At 46.9% G+C, this 16,359-nt stretch overlaps 1 protein-coding gene across 4 annotated transcripts in view; it reads right to left on the reverse strand.

Annotated features, from left to right (window-relative positions):
- Positions 1 to 7,688: 7,688 nt before the first annotated feature.
- Positions 7,689 to 16,359, reverse strand: part of Kiaa0355 (KIAA0355 ortholog) — a 121,753-nt gene continuing 113,082 nt past the window's right edge. For all 4 annotated transcript variants that reach the window (XM_008839442.2, XM_029566631.1, XM_008839444.3 and 1 more), the window contains exons 11-14: positions 13,957 to 14,122; positions 12,780 to 12,917; positions 10,991 to 11,069; positions 7,689 to 10,266 (exon numbers count right to left, since the gene is read on the reverse strand). In XM_008839442.2, the coding sequence (XP_008837664.1) occupies positions 9,958 to 10,266; positions 10,991 to 11,069; positions 12,780 to 12,917; positions 13,957 to 14,122 (692 nt within the window). In that variant the 3' untranslated portion in view covers positions 7,689 to 9,957. The remainder of the gene's footprint in view (positions 10,267 to 10,990; positions 11,070 to 12,779; positions 12,918 to 13,956; positions 14,123 to 16,359) is intronic.

Raw genomic sequence — 16,359 nt, forward strand, 5'->3', positions numbered from 1 at the left:
AGTTCCAGACTAGCTGGGGCTATAGGGAGACCCTGTCTCAAAAAACTGAAAACAAAAACAAAAACAAAAAAACCTGGACATAGTTGTGTGCTTATAATCCCAGTGTTGGGGAAGCCGAGACAAGGGGATCCTAGGGCTTGCTGGCCAATTAGACTAGCCCAGTTGGGGAGTCCCAGGTCCTTCCAAGAGACCCTCAAAAACCAACCTGAAAAAATTAATGAAATATATTTATTTTAAAACTTAAAAAAAATTATTTTCATTTTATGTGTATGCATGTATTGCCTGCATGTAGGTAAGTGCACCCGGGTTGTGCAATGACGAAGGTCAGAAGAGGCTGTCAGATCCCCTGGGACTGGAGTTACGGACAGTTGTTAGCTGCCATGTGGGTGCTGGGATTCAAACTCAGGTCTTCTGCAAGAACCACCACTGTTCTTAACTGCTGAGCTATCTCTCCAGCCCCAAAATATATTTATTTTAAAAAGGGCCAGCAAGATGGCCCAGTGGATAAAGGCACTTACTTGCTACCAAGCCTGACAACTTGAATTCAATCCCTGGGATACATATGGTAGAAGGAGAACCAGCCAACTCCCACAAGTTGTTCTCCTACCTCCACAGGCTGGCTGTAGCACGCCTCCTACCTGATAAATGTAGTTGAAAAACAAAAGAGGCTGGAGAGATGCTAGAGCAGTTAAGATCACTCACTGCTCTTCCAGAGGACCCAGGTTTGGTTCCCAGCACCCACACATCATCAGGGTGGCTCACAAATGCTGGAACTCCAGCTCCAAAGCGATCCATCTGGCATCGAAGGGCTCCTGCACTCACTTACACATACCCTTATTCACATAAATAAATAACAAAAATAAATTTTTAGGCTGGTGTGGTGGTGCAGGCCTTTAGTCCCAGCAGTTGGGAAGCAGAGGCAGGTGAATCTCTGTGAGTTCAAGGCCAGTCTGGTCTACATAGTGAGTTACAGGCCAGCCGAGGCTACAGGGGGACCATGTCTCAAAAAGACTAAAATAAATAAAATTTTTACGAAAAAAAAAAGATAGGGCTGTGTGTAGTGACACATACCTTTAATCCCAGCACTCAGGAGGCAGAGGCAGGCAGATCCCTGTGAGAGCCAGGTCAGCTTGTCTGCATAGGAAGTTTCAGGCCAGCTGTCCTAAGGAACAATACTGAAGATACTCCTTTTTAAAAAATTATTATCATTTTTTATTTTATGTGTATGAGTGTATTGCCTGCATGTATATGAGTGCACCAGTGTCATGCAATGCCACGGAGATCAGAAGAGAGTTTCCAATTCCCCTGGAACTGGAGTTAAGGACGGTTTGTAGCTGCCATGTGGGTGCTGGGAATCGAACCTGGGTCCTCTGCAAGAGCAGTCAGTACTCTTAACTGCTGAGCCGTCTCTCCAGCCCCCGAAGATACTCTTTTGGACTCCACATGCACACGTATACACACACGCAGATACCCAGCAAGATCAGGAATCATTCACACCCTGAACCTGTACTACCTCCATAGGCTGGCTGTGGCACACACCCTCAAGTCAAGATTCCTCAGATGACTCTAGCCCAGCAGTGGCCACTGACTCCCTTTTTGTAGGAGGTACTTTTTGGTGACTGAGGTGGGCATCCTGCCCTTCCTCTTGTTTCTTTCCTTGCCCCCTTGTAATCAGGGATGAAAGAGCACATGACCCGACTCTGCCAGTCTTTTCCCAGGACCCTGCAGCCAGCAAAACAAAATCAGATGTTAAGCTGATGAAATGAAAGGACAAAGGACAGACTTGAACTTCACGGTTTTTGGGGTTTTTTTTGGTCTTTTTGAGACAGGGTCTCCCTGTAGCTCCAGCTGTCCTGGAACTCACTGTGCAGACCAGGCTGGCCTTGAACTCACAGAGATCTGCCTGCCTCTGCCTCTCAAGTGCTGGGATTAAAGGCATGCGCCACCACGCCCGGCTTTTTTGGTCTTTTGAAACAGGGCCTCCTTGTAGCCCCAGCTGGCCTGGAACTCACTATGTAGACCAGACTGGCCTTGAACTCACAGAGATCTGCCTGCCTCCGCCTCTTGAGTGCTGGGACTACAGGCATGTGCCACCACTCCTGGCCTGGGTTTTTTTTTTCAATTAAAAAAATTATTTTTGGCTGGGTGTGGTGGCGCACGCCTTTAATCCCAGCACTCAGGAGGCAGAGGCAGGCAGATCTCTGTGAGTTCAAGGCCATCCTGGTCTACATAGTGAGTTCCAGGCCAGCTGGGGCTACAGGGAGACCCTGTCTTAAAAAGACCAAAAAAATATTATTTTTATTTTTCATGTGTATGAGTGTATTGTCTGCATGTATATAAATGCACCCATGCATGCAATGCCCACGGAGGCTGGAAGCTGGAAGAGGGTGTCTGAACTGGAGTTACAGATGGTTGTTAGCCAAATTGCCAAACCATCTCTCCAGCCTCTGTTTTTGTTATTATTATTTATTATTGTGTATGTGTGTGTGTGTGTATACACGAGTGTACTATGGCATGCATGTGGAGGTCAGAGGACAATTTAAGGGAGTTGATGCTGTCTTTCCATCATGTGGGTCCAAGAGATTGAACTTAGGTCATAGACTTGGTAGCAAGTGCCTTTACCCAGAGCCATCTCCCTGGCCCTGAGTGTCAGTTTTAAAAGGAAATCAGAGAATGACCTCCAGAGACAGGGTTCCTCTTAGTCTTTATGTTGTTTTGAGCTGTCCTTTACAACTCTAAGTCTTTTGTTTTATTTATTTATTTTATGTGTATGAGTGTTATCCCTGCATGTAAGTGCACCCATGTTGTGCAATGCCCACAGAGGCCAGAAGAGGGTGTCAGATCTCTGGAACTGGAGTTACAGATGGTTGTTAGCCACCATATGGATGCTGGGATTTGAACCTGGGTATTCTACAAGAGCAGCCAGTGTTCTTGTGTTCTTAACCTCTAAGCCATCTCTCCAGCCCTTTTCTTTTGTTTGTTTGTTTTGTTTTGTTTTTGTATTTTTGAGACAGGGTCTCCCTGTAGCCTCATCTGGCTTGGAACTCACAAAGATCTGCCTGCCTCCACTGGGATTAAAGGCATGCTTCCAACACACCCAGCTAGGCTGGCTTTAAACTCCGTAGCCCACACTGGCCTCAAACTCCTGCCTCAGCCCCCTGAGTTGCTGAGGTTATAGGTATACCAACACACATGGCTATAAACTCTCAAGTCTTGCTGAAGATTTTAGGGGTATTTTGCCTACCTGTTCATCACCACATTATCTTCTCCAGTGTCATCTTCTGTTTATCAAAAGTCATCAAAGCAGCTTTAGATATTGAAGAAGGGGCATGAGGTGAGGTCTCTGATGATTTACTGTTCTAAAGATTTCCCCTTTCGCATTCTTAGCAAAAAACTAGCTTTCTACCTGGAGAGTCTTAGGCCAGACACAGTAAAGCAAACACAAATAGTAGAACATGGGGTTTGAGAGATGGCTAAGTGTTAAGAGCACGTGCTGCTCTTATAAAGAGAGGACCCAGGTTTGGTTCCCAGCACCCACATGGTGGCTTACAAACTCCTGCGTAACTCCAGTTCCAGGGAATCTGATGCCCTCTTCTGGCCTCCATGGGCATTGCATGCACTTGGTGTACTTACATATATGCAGGCAAAACACTCATACACATAAATAAATGAAAGCCGGCATGGTTGGGCACACCTTTAATTGCAGCCCTCAAAAGGTGGAGGCAGAGGCTGGTGGGTATCTGTGAGTGTGAGGCCAGCCAGGGATACATACTGAGACCCTGTCAATAAATAAATAAATAAATAAATAGTAAAACAGTTCAGGCGTGGTGGTGCACATCTGTACTCACTGCACTCAGGATTGCAAGTTCCAAGCCAGCCTGGTATACAAAGTGGTATCCAGCCTGGAGGAAGCAAGCCTGAGGAAAGTTGCTCAGCAACAGAGCGCTTGTCTAGCATGCTAAGGTCTTAGGTTCCATCCCCAGACCACCTTCCTCTCCCAAATAGAACAAAAGATCAGTATTAATCAAAAGCCTAAAAAAAAAGACAGCAGCAGAGGTAAGAAAATCCAGTCAGACTGAATCAACACTGTCCCTGGACCTCTGGGCATAAAGATGTCCACCAGAGGAGAGGCAGCACCCGGGACGCTGAGCAGTCACCAGTGTCTGTGCATTGCCTCTCTCGCTCCTTTTTTGGAATGGTGGTGGGTGGGGGCAGGTTGAGACAGGGTGTTGCCATGTAGCCCAATCTGGCCTCCAACTCCCAAATGCTGGGATTACAGGTGACCCCCACGCTTAGCTCCCCATCAACTCTTGGGGAGTGGAGTGTAATGTATAGTTTGGAAAAGAGCCAGCGTAAGGAATTTTATATTTTGAAAAAAATACTAAACCCTGTCTTCTATTCCTATCACAACAGCCAGGGCATGTTATGCCAAGTACTGCAAACCACAAAGACTTCGGAAGGGCCAGGACCCTGGGGCAGAGAGCCTCCTTGAGGGGCTAAGAAGAATCTATAGAAAACCTGGCTCTGAAAGCCTAAGAGATCCTGCTCCATCCAGTCTCCAGTGCCTTCGGCAAGGCGGCAAGGCCGGACCAGAGGAGCTGCCAGGAGAGGTAAGTCTATAAGGTCCAGGAACAGTCGCTAATTCCCTGCAAGACTGCCTTGGTAACAAAACTAGCACTTTGCGACCTGTGCCGGCTCAACTCCAAAGAAGGGGGGAGGGTGGGCACGCCCGCCCGCCTGCCCGCCCGCGACGGATCCCGGAGCGGGGACGCCCGGCACCGAGCTGCTGAGTCACTCTCCGGGGATGGGAAATACGAAGGACGCGAGCACGCGCAGTACCCGGCGAGCGGCGTGTGGGCCAGCACGTCCGGAGAGGGGGCAGGGCGAGCGCATGTGCGCACGTGCCTGCGCAGGTTGGGGCTGGGTGGAGAGGCAAGTTGGAAAATGTCTGGATCTGCACGTCTGGGAGGGACATAGTGTGTGCCTCTGCGCATGCTCGGGGGGGGGGTGCAGGTGGACAGGCCAGGCGTAAACGTGAAGTGTGTGGCAGCTGGTCATTCTTGTAAGCCCAGCCCTGGGGAGGCTGAGGCAGGAATAGCACTGCCAGTTTGATGCCTGCCTGGGCTATGTAGTGAGTTCTAGTCCAGTGTGGATTACAGTGTGCGACCCTCACTCAGAAACAAAACCGCCAGGTATTCTGATGTAAAGCTGGCAATGTTAATTCTTTTTCCCAGGTCTACAATTCTGGTGGTCAATTCCTTTAGTTCAGTATGAGAGCCATTTTTAAAAATTTGATGTCATGAGTGTAGTGCCTGCATGTATATAGGTGCACCCATGTGTGCAATGCCTGTGGAGACCAGAAGTGGGCATGGCCACCATGTGGGTGCTGGGAACTGAACCTAGGTCCTCTGCAAGAGCAGCCCAGTGGTCTTAACCACTGAGCCATCTCTCCAGCCCCACTTGGAGACACTCTTAAAGGACCTGCTGATTTACTGAATGAGAATAAAGGAAAAATCAGTTTTCTACCCTGGTTGTTGGTATTCTTACCAAAGAGGGAAAAATAGGTTTGTTTGGAGAGAGCAAGAACCACGAGCTCTTGACAAGTTTGCCTTCTAGCAAGGGCCTAACAGCTGGAAAATGAGCCTGATACTCCTGAAACAATCCTGTCACCTCCCCCATATTCCCAACTCAGCAACCAACAAAAATACAGCCACTCCTCCCTTGAATTCTAAGACCAGCTCCTTGGTCACTTCGGGGAACCTGGCCCTGCAGGCTTGTTCCTTGGGCTCATGCTGTAGGAGACTAAATCCCAAATAAGCAAGCAGGGCCATGGAGGAGTCATGAAGATGGCACTCCTTCTGCCTCTTCTGAGACAAACCTGGCAGGCTTTTCTCCTGCTGGCAGGCCCCTTTTCTGGCTGGCTGGCTGGTCCAGATCTGTTTAGGTAAGACCAAGGTCAGACCTGGCAGCTTGGAGTTGTGACCTAGGAGCTCTCTTCTTTAAGTTGATTCCATTTCCAGTTCCCCTCTCCACTTGTTTATGTGTGCATGTTACTTTTAGTAACATCTGCTCTCTGCTGTGTCTCAAGATTTTTCCTGCTTTTTAACTCTTTAATTGGCTGAGAAAACAGATCTAATCATAACACCTAGATGACCATTCTCAACCCCAAGCTGGTAACAATGCTGCCCACCTACCTGGACTTTTGACAGTCTTGGAGCTGAACACTGGTTTATTTCTCCTTTGCCCCACATCAGGTGGAGTGGCCCACACAGCACAAAGTGAGTCAACAGCATGGCTGACAAGATGCAGGAACTCCACAAGAGGGAAAGGAAGGTCATACGCTCCTAAGTACCTCGACTGCCAGCATGCTCCCCTCCATTTCTTGGATGGGCTGGGGTAGAGGGTCTTAAGGGTGTAACATCTCTCTTTCCACCCCACCATCTAGAATGTGGCAGGCTACCTTGCATCACCATTGTGCTAAATTGAAGCAGTTAACACCACTAGGTACTTGGGTTATATAGGAACACACTTGAGTAAGGTGAATGTTCTGTTTTCCTGCTAAGAGTACTTATTGGCACTCAGGACAGAATCTAGGGCCTTGGACAGGCTAAGCATGCGTTCTACCATTGAAATGCATCCCAATTTCCTCTATTTTCTTTTTTTTTTTTTTTTTTTTTTTTTTTTTTCTTTTTGAGACAGGGTCTCTCTGTAGCCCCAGCTGTCCTGGAACTCACTTTGTAGATCAGGCTGGCCTTGAACTCACAGAGATCTGCCTGCCTCTGCCTCCCGAGTGCTGGGATTAAAGGCGTGTGCCACCATGCCCGGCTAATTTATTTGTTTTTGAGAAAGGGTCACATGTAGTTTAGGCTGGCCTTGAACTATGTAGTCAAAATGATCTTGACCTGATCCTCCTGCCTCCACCTCCAAAATGCTGGATTACAGGCATGCACCATCATGCCTGGCTTTCTAATTTTGAGACAGGCTCTTTTTAAATTGCCTAGGCTGACCCTAAATTCTCAGTACTCCTGTCTCAGTCTCCCAAGTACTGGAATTACAGATGAGTTCAGTGAGATTTCTCATCGTAAACTAGGTTCCTGGAAGAGAAGAGGGCAGAACAAGTCCTCAGCCCTGGATCTGCTCCTTGGGAAGGCTGCTGGAGCAGGTCACAGCACTCCACATGGTGGGAGGATGGTACTAGAGGAACCTACCCCAGAGAGAGCCTGCATCCTTCTAGAGGACAGTCTCTCCCACCTCTACTCTGGCTCCACTGTGCATGCCGAGGTCTAAACCAGCTGTGGCTTAGGAAGCCAATGAGAGGGCTGTGACTGGCTGTGCTGCCTGTTCAATCCCCCTTGGAACGTCTCGAAGTCAGAGGACAAGCCAACCTAAAAACCAACTCGTGCACAGCTTTGCAAAGTGTGAGTCACACAATACTTCTGACATGTCTGCTACAGTTCATTTTAAACAAAGATACAGAAGCCAGGCATGGTGGTGCATGCCACTGATCCCAGCACTCAGGAGGCAGAGGCAGGTGGATGGATCCCTGTGAGTTCCAGGCCAGCCTGGTCTACATAGAGAGTTCCAGGCCAGCTGGGGCTACAGGGAGACCCTGTCTCAAATAGACCAAAAACAAAAACAAAAACCAAACAAAACAAAAAACCCAAACAAACAAAAATAAAGATACAGAATATTATTAAATGTATATTTTTAATAAAGCCAATAGTTATTTTACTTATAGGAGCTTTAAAAGTAAGATACAAAACGTAGAGTTCCAGTTTGGAAGCGTTGTAACTATTCACACGATGTCCTGCTGATGCCCGAGCAAGGCAGCCATGCCCGGCCATGCAAAGGACACACACTCACACACGCACATACATGCGCTTTGGCGAGACATCTCTGCCAAGCGCAGCACCTGGAATTACCAGTGTTCAGAGCAAGGCGGTGCTGGAAACACAGCACCTACATGGAGACTACACAAACGGTTTCACACAGTCTCACAGCCATGGAGATGCAGTTACAAAATGTCTTCCTTAATAGAGAAAACAGACTGGAGAGTGACAATTAGCAATGTCACCTGCACTGGGGCATCGAGGACTGTCCTCGGTCCAGGGTGAGGTCTTCGGGGAGGCACTATTAAAACAAGAGTACTTCAGTATATTAGAACTGGAAATACAGGGTACTGTGGACACATCGCTGAAGGGAATAGAAAACTATCTTACAAGTAAAACAGCCACAAAGAACTTTGAACAGAGAGATTAGTGTGCACACTGTGACAGCTAACACAGACAAGAGCCACGCAGGGTTGTTGCAAAGCACGTGCCTGAAAACTCTATGTACAAAATAGTTCTCTGTAAACATGGTGAGGTGAATGTTCCGAACCCATGGTGAAGGATCGTCAGTACAGGCAGCAATGGTATCCCCACACAGCACAAAAGACAACACCCGAGGCCTGGAACAGCCTGGAGACACAGTACTAAAAACTCAGGTGGCTGGGCTCAGGCACCCTAAGGGTCCTCTATAATTATGTGTGTAGTGTGTGTGTGTGCATGTGTGGTGTGTGTCCATATATATTCTTTTTGGTTTTTTTTAAATATAAATTTATCTGTAGAAAAATGAGAACATAAATGTGTTATTACAATCTTCATTGGAAAAGTTTATATGGAGTTATAAAGAATAAACCATTTATTAGTAGTTAACATATATTAAAATGGTTTAATGATTTAAGAAAATATAAAAAAAAATATTAATACTGTCAAACTTTCATACCAGAAAATATCATGGATTTTTCTCAATTAGATGTTTCCAAAGATGAAATATGAAAATTTTAAATAAGCTTTATATAAAGAACTTTCTGCAACCTCAATATACAATGGGATATCTATCTATATAGATATATTTATTATTATTTCTCAATTTAAGCACCATTCAATTCTTCTGGATCCATTCTGGCTGGAAAATATCCCTAAATCCACAGTATGTTCTCTGTTTAATGGCACATGTTAACTGAAAATGAGGTGGATTTTTTTGTTGTTGCTGTTTAAAGAAAGATTTTGAGATCCTGTCTACATGGTAATTCGTCCGTCTTTTGAGCCAGCTTGCAAATGTCACTGTGGTTTTGAGAATGGGGGTCTTGGTACAGCCCCTTCCCAGTTCCTCCCTTTGAGGACCATGGTGAGGCCTTGGCCATGTGTGAAGGGATCTGAGGGCAGCAGGCACCGCTCTCCTCTGCATGCCACTGGGGCCAGCGGGCTCCTCTGCACTCTGAGGAATACACCTCCAACAGGAGTTCCTCAATTCTCGTGAAGCCTGCACCCTTGGGGGCTTCTGGGCTGAGAGGGGCTGCCCACCCACAGAAAGCCAGCTGACTGCTTCTGATCACTAGTATTTTGTATAAGCTTCAACAAAGACAGTGCTGAGCTAACCTCTCCAGCCAGTGTATTAGTGTATCTGGGATCTTAAAATAGCCAATGCATTTTAGGCAGGAGACATTGTAACTGAAAATCTACATGAAAAATAGCTATACAATCAGTGATAGGTGGAGGTCCCCAGCCAGTGTGTAAAGAGCAGAAGAGGGTTTCAAGAATGGTCAGTTTGCTCTCACCCTGTAGGCTTCAAGCCTTCCCAATATGCAGAGCTGACATTAGGACTGTCTCTCCAAGTGTGGCCCTGGCCAACAGCATCAGGGTCACCTGAGGTGCTTATTAAGCAAACAGATTAGCCAGCATCCCCCTGAGCATCATAAATCTCCACCTGCAGCTGGCTCCCAGATGTCTGCTGCCTTTGATGTTTGAGAAGCCAGACTTTAAAAGACTTGGAGCTGCCAACCACCCCTGACCCCAAGGAACATTCCCCTCCCTGAGACAGGGCTGCACTGGTCCTCTTGGGGTCTGGTCCCAGCTAGTCATCCCTGGGGACACTGGCCCTAACAGCTCTGAGGAGCAGGCAGGCTAGCTGTGGTCAGTATTGGGGCAAGTAGGCTGGCCTGCGCTCAGCCTTCCCAGGGAAGGCCTTGAAGCCCTTGGGTGCTGCTTTGTGTGCTGGTGGGGGTGGGGGCTGTGGTGGGCTCTGCACATAGGTGAAGGAGGCGGTGCTGCAGTCGCTGGTTGCAGCCCACACAGGGGACTGCAGCATCTGCATGGTGTCATTCCACTGGCTGCCGGGACTGGCGACTGCATAGAGAGGTGCACCTGGGCTGGGCAGCGTGCTGGGCAGAGGGGAAGGGTGCTGCCACGGTGCTTTGGGTGGCCACGTTTTGGTTTTGTTATCCTGAGGAACAGAAGAGGGTTCTTAGTACCATTTCTGATGAGTTATCTTGTCCCACCTCCCCAAACCTCCCACCCTTCTTTCTACCTAGCAGGCAGGGTGGGAGCACCAGTCTCTGATAGAAAGCCTGGTGCAGAAGAGCTTCTTAAATGACATCAGAGCACAATGCCTGCATGATTCAACAAAATAGCCCTTCACTAGTCCAACTGAATAACTGAATTTGTAGGTGTACATTCATTTATGCTTACATATATGTCAAATTTTTGCAGTATGGACATAAAACACAAGACTTCATGCTCATACCTGAGGCAAGCATTCTACCACTGATGTACATTCCTTATATTTACAGTTCACAAGTATAGCCCTTATAGTTTACATGTGGCTGAGTCAGCTGAGATCATCACTTGTCTCATCATTTAGACAAAATGATGAGAAAATAATTTGTCACAAAGACAACCCCTTAAGGGCTAAAGAGTTGGCTCAGGGCACAGGCTGCTCTTGCAGAGGCCTTAGGTTCTATTCCCAGCACCCACATAGTGGCTAACTGTCCAAAACTCTAGTTCCAGGGGATCTGATGCCCTCTTCTGACCTCCATGGACACTGCACAACATGGTGCATCTACCTACATACAGGCAATACACTCATACACATAGTCTAAAAATAACAAAGTATTCTTTTTTAAAAAACAACCCTTTATGACTTTGAAGGCCAAGGTCCCCCACAATACCTGGTTCATGTCCTCCACTGTGGTCAGGAGAGGTGGTGAGGGCAGCGTGCTGGTTTCCTGCTCTCCACTGCTATGTTTCCTGAAAGAATCAAGAGCTCAGAGCAGTGGCCTCCTGGCTTTCTGGCCGGCTTCACTGTGTGAGGAGGCTAGGTGACGACCCTAGGTGAGTCCACCAAGGTCAGTGGGACAAGGGAGCCAGCATGCCAGTAAATCCAGTATAGACAGGTGTGGGGTGCAGCCCGTGTGGAGTTTTCAGTAGCTCTGAGTATATCAGCCTTGCCTTCTCATTAGTTTCTTCAATAGCCATTGAAAGCATTCACCATACATTCAGGATGTATGAGACTTTAAAAAAAAAGTTTTGGGGGGCTAGAGAGACAGCTTAATGGCTAAAAGCATTTGCTATTCTTCCAGAAGACTTGAGTTCAGTTCCCAGCACCTATGTAAGGCTGCTTCAGCTCCAAGGGCTCTGACACCCTCTCCTGGACCTCTAAGAGGATCTGTACTTACATGTACATACCTACATATACAAAATTAAAAATACAACCTTAAAAATTTGGGGTAAACTGGGCATGGTGGCGCATGCCTGTAGTCCTAGCACTTGGGAGGCAGAGGCAGGCAGATCTTTGTGAGTTCAAGGCCAGCCTGGTCTACATAGTGAGTTCCAGGCCAGCTGGGGCTACGGGGAGACCCTGTCTCAAAAAGACAAAAAAAAAAAAAAAGGGGGGGGAAACCGGGGGGGGGGGGGAACCCCTTTAATCCCAGCACTTGGGAGGCAGAGACAGGCAGATCTCTGTGAGTTCAAGGCCAGCCTGATCTACATAGTGAGTTCCAGGCCAGCTGGGGCTACGGGGAGACCCTGTCTCAAAAAGACCCCCCAAAAAATTGGGGTGAAGGGGGAAGCTGGAGAGATGGCTCAGCGGTTAAGGGCACTGGCTGCTCTTGTAAAGGACCCAGGTTTGGTTCTGGGCACCTACATGGTGGCCAACAACAGTCCTTAACTCCATTTCCAGGGGATCTGATGCCCTCTTCTGGTCTCCACAGGCACTGCATGACACGGGTGTGCTTAACATATTCATACACATAAAATAAATTTTAAGAACTGCAGGGGTTGAGGAGCTGGAGAGATGGCTCAGTGGTTAAGAGCACTGACTGCTCTTGCAGAGGACCCAGATTTGATTCCTAGCACCCACATGGCAGCTAGGAACTATGCTTAACTCCAGTTCCAGGGGAATCCGAAGCCCTCTTCTGACCTCCGTGGCATTGCACGACACAGGTGCACTCACATACACGCAGGCAATACACTCATACACATAAAATAATAAATACTGAAAAAAAGAATTGGGGTGTTGACTATGATCAAGATACACTGTACACATGCATGAAATTATCAAAGAATTTTTTTTTTTTTTTTAAAGCATGTTAGCTTTACATTGCTGAAGAAAAAAGGCAGGACACAGCAGCTCTGAGCAATACTCTGGTTATGCAAGTGTCAGAACCCAGAGGTGACCTCCTTCACTCTCACATGCAGCCTACTGCCAACATCACAGCCTTTAGCCACAAGAAGCCCGTGGTGGCCCCTCAGAGGCCTTGCAACACCAGGCCAGCTCTTCCTTGTGGAAGTCACCTCCTGAAGGTGCCCTCCAGAGGCCTTTGTCCAGCAGTGCTGGAAGAGCCACTCCATCTGTCTCAGGCCAGGCTGGCATCAACAGGGCTGCTGGCTTTCCCAGAGGCAGAGCTGTGCATCGGCACATGCCCTGCTCTCCAGTCCTTGGTTTAGCAATCTCCTTACCTTCTCTGCTTCACTGCAGCAACAAGGTCAGGCCCTGAAAACATGGAGAACAGGTTGTCCCCGTTGGCTGAAGAGGTCTCGTCACTGGAGCTGGCAGAGTCGGCCTGAGTGCCCGACCAGCCACCGTGTAGGCTGTCCCTGAAAGCAGCAGAGAAGATGATCCCAGGTCTCCCCAGCAGCCTCACCCTCAATTCCATACACCCGAAATGAACTCTTCAGTCATTCCCTTCAAAAATTTCCTTTCTCTCCCTTTCCTTTCAAAAGTACTAGTCATTACTTCGTTTATTGTTCTCAGAAGCCTATGGTTGGTACATACACCTTATTTTAGAGGAAACCCAGTGATGTTCTTTCCACCATCCAGATTTATTAACCAGAGAGCAATATGGGATGTGAATTCACAATTCTCTTTTTTTCTCCTTTTGAGATATGGCTTCAATATGGAGCTTAGGCTGGCCTTGAACATGTAACCTAGGCTATGTACCTAGGCTACCTTGAACACATGACTTCCATGTGCTGGGATTATGGGTGCATACCACCATACCCAGCTCATAGTTCTCTCAATACACTGAAATCTGAGCTGTAGTCTGTCTTTGCTTTTTTGTTTTTTGTGATGCTGGGGAACTGAGCCCAGGGCCTTGCATATACTAGGCAGGTACAGTAACACTGAGCTATATTCCCAGTCCTACATTTGCCTTTTGGAGGCTATCATGATAGTGTTCCATAACTTAGGTAGGTTTCATACCCAGTCTCATTTCAGTATAAAGACCACATGAAATAGTTACTTTACAATTACTATCAAGTAAGAGCCTTGTTCTAGGTAGAAGAGGCTATCTCAAATTACTCCTTTATAGCACTGGTATATTTATGAAGACACATCATACTACTTGGCATCCTGTATTTAGGAAATGGTCCCCATTTGTTTTGTTTTGTTCTCTGAGATACAGTCTCACTATGTAGCCTTGGTTGGCCTCAAACTCACAGACATATGTCCTATCTCTGCCTCCTGAGTGCTGGTATTAAAGTCATGTGCCACCACACCCAGCCTCCCCATGAAGATCTAACCACATCACTCGTGGGGGCCTGATAAGAACACACCATGGCCAAGTCTCCCTCTTTACATGGGCAAATGGGACACCCAGACTCCAAATTTGACTTCCTTACTGTACCCAGCACTCACCCTTCTGTGAAGAACTCTGGCAAAGGCCAGGTCCGATGGGAATCATCCATGGGTGGCCAATTGCTCCGGGGGTTGCCTGGTCGGCGACTGTGTTGGGCTAGACGCTTCTGCTGCATCGCTTGACTCACTCCAGCCACATAGCGTGCAAATTCTGGGTCTGAGCCCACTGTGAAACAATACGTGGGATTTAAGGCCAGATTGACCTCTTGGTCTCTTGGTCCCTCTGAAGATGCATCACACACCCAATGAAAAGTGGGGAGAACCTGCCAGGCACGTGCTGGGAAGTTGGTCGCAGGCTATGGGTGAGATGGGGCTTTCAGCACACAGGTCTGAGGTTGGGACTGGCCTGTGCAGGACTGCTAGGAGAGTTGTACCTAGGCTGAATGAGAAGGGCAGGCAAATAAAGAACAAAGACTTAAACTATCCATGACTACTTTTTGAGATGGGGTCATACTATGTGCCCCTAAACTTACTCTATAGAGAAGCCTGGCTTGGAACTCCCAGTGATCCTCTGTCTGTTTCCTAAAACTAAAAATTTTAACAAATAGGACTTAAAACTTTTAAATTATTTTTTATAAATTAAATTTTTTTTTTTTTGGTCTTTGTGAGACAGGTCTCCTTGTAGCCCCAGCTGGCCTGGAACTCACTATGTAGACCAGGCTGGCCTCGAACTCACAAAGATCCACCTGCCTCTGCCTCCCAAGTGCTGGGATTAAAGGTGTGCACCACCACGTCTGGCTTATAAATTAATTTTAAAATTTTATTTTTTATGTGTATGACTGTATTGCCTGCATGTATGTAAGTGTACCTGTGTTGTGCAGTGCCTGCAGAGGACATTAGATCTCTAGGAACTAGCCTTACAGACAGTGGTTAGCCACCATCTGAGTGCTGGGATTTGAATCAAGGTCTTCTGCAAGACCAGCCAGTGCCCTTAACCACTAAGTCATCTCTCCAGCGACCCCTGCCCCCCAAATTTTAACCTTCAGACTGGTCAAGAAACTACAGCACAATCCTAGTGCCATCTCAGAGCTGCAGAGATGCCCATACTGTCAACAGTAGGGGCTGAAACCGAGGATGGATCCCAGGTAAATCTCACCCCTATGGGTTTTGTTTGTCTGTCCAGAGGGATGCTGTGCTCTAAAAGGTCCTTCCCAAGAGGGTGCCTTCTATAATTCATATGCCCTTCCAGAAAATCTACATGGTTCCCACAAGGGGTTATATGGATTTTCTAGCCTATGAAGGTCTACAGAAAGTTCCATCACAGACTTAAGGGTTAGAAAGGAACAATTTTATAAAAAAGGAGGATCTGTAGACTAAAGTCAAAGGAGTCTAAAGAGCCTCAATAGAGGGTCAAAGACAGTAAATTCCGTTAAGTATTAATTATATACTCTGGATTTAGTTATACGATGACCAAAAACTGTACGGCAGGGCCGGTGAGATGGCTCCGTGGGTATAGGTGCTGGATGCCGAGTTGACAACCTGAGTTTGATTCCAGAACTGACATGCTGAAAGGAGAGAACCAACTCCTGCAAGTTGTTCTCTGACTCCCACACATAAAAGGCTATAAGGAGCTCTATCTCAAAAAGAGAAAAAAAGTTTAAATAAATAAATAATTGGGAAGTTGTCTCTCTCTGTGCTTAGAGGCGGGCTAAGGAGAGATGATTAGGAGGGCTGGAGAGATGATTCAGCAGTTAAGAGCACTTACTGCATTTGTAGAAGACCGGAGTTTGATTCCCCAGCACCCATGTAAAATCTAGGTCAGTGTAGGGATCCATCTGTAATCCTAGTGCTTGGGAGGTAGAGACAGGATCCCCTGGAAATGCTAAAATACCTGAATCAGCTAGCTCCAAGTTCCAGGAGAGCCCTGCCTCAATAAATGAAAGTGAAGTACCAGCACCCAGGAAGCAGAGGCAGGCAGATCTCTGTGAGTTCAAGGCCAGGCTGATCTACATTGTGAGTTCCAGACCAGCTGGGGCTACAGGGAAACAAAAAACCAAAACAAAATGGGGTAAGAGTTGCCCATGACACTGTTCTTGGTACTTTTCAATTACAGATCTCTATCTATCTTTTCAGTGTCTTACTGGAATAGATCTAGGCAGGTTTTCTACTTCTTTGTTTGTGGGATTTTTTTTGGTTGTTGTTTTATTTTTTGACACAGGGTCTTATTGTGTTGAGCTGGACCTATCTAAGTAGACCAGGCTGGTCTTGAATTCAGAGGTCCATCTGTCTCTGCTTCCTGTTACTGGGATAAAGGTGTGCACCACCATGCGTGACCCAGGTTTTCCACTTACTGGTCTTATTTCAGTAGTGGTTTTTTTTTTTTTTTTTTTTTTTTTTTTTTTTTTTTTTTTAAAAAAAAAAAAAAGAGGACGATAAATCTTTCACTGTGATATATCAAAATAA

This window comes from Nannospalax galili, unplaced genomic scaffold (genome assembly GCF_000622305.1).
Source record: "Nannospalax galili isolate Female #2095 unplaced genomic scaffold, S.galili_v1.0 scaffold159, whole genome shotgun sequence".
Taxonomy (NCBI): domain Eukaryota; kingdom Metazoa; phylum Chordata; class Mammalia; order Rodentia; family Spalacidae; genus Nannospalax; species Nannospalax galili.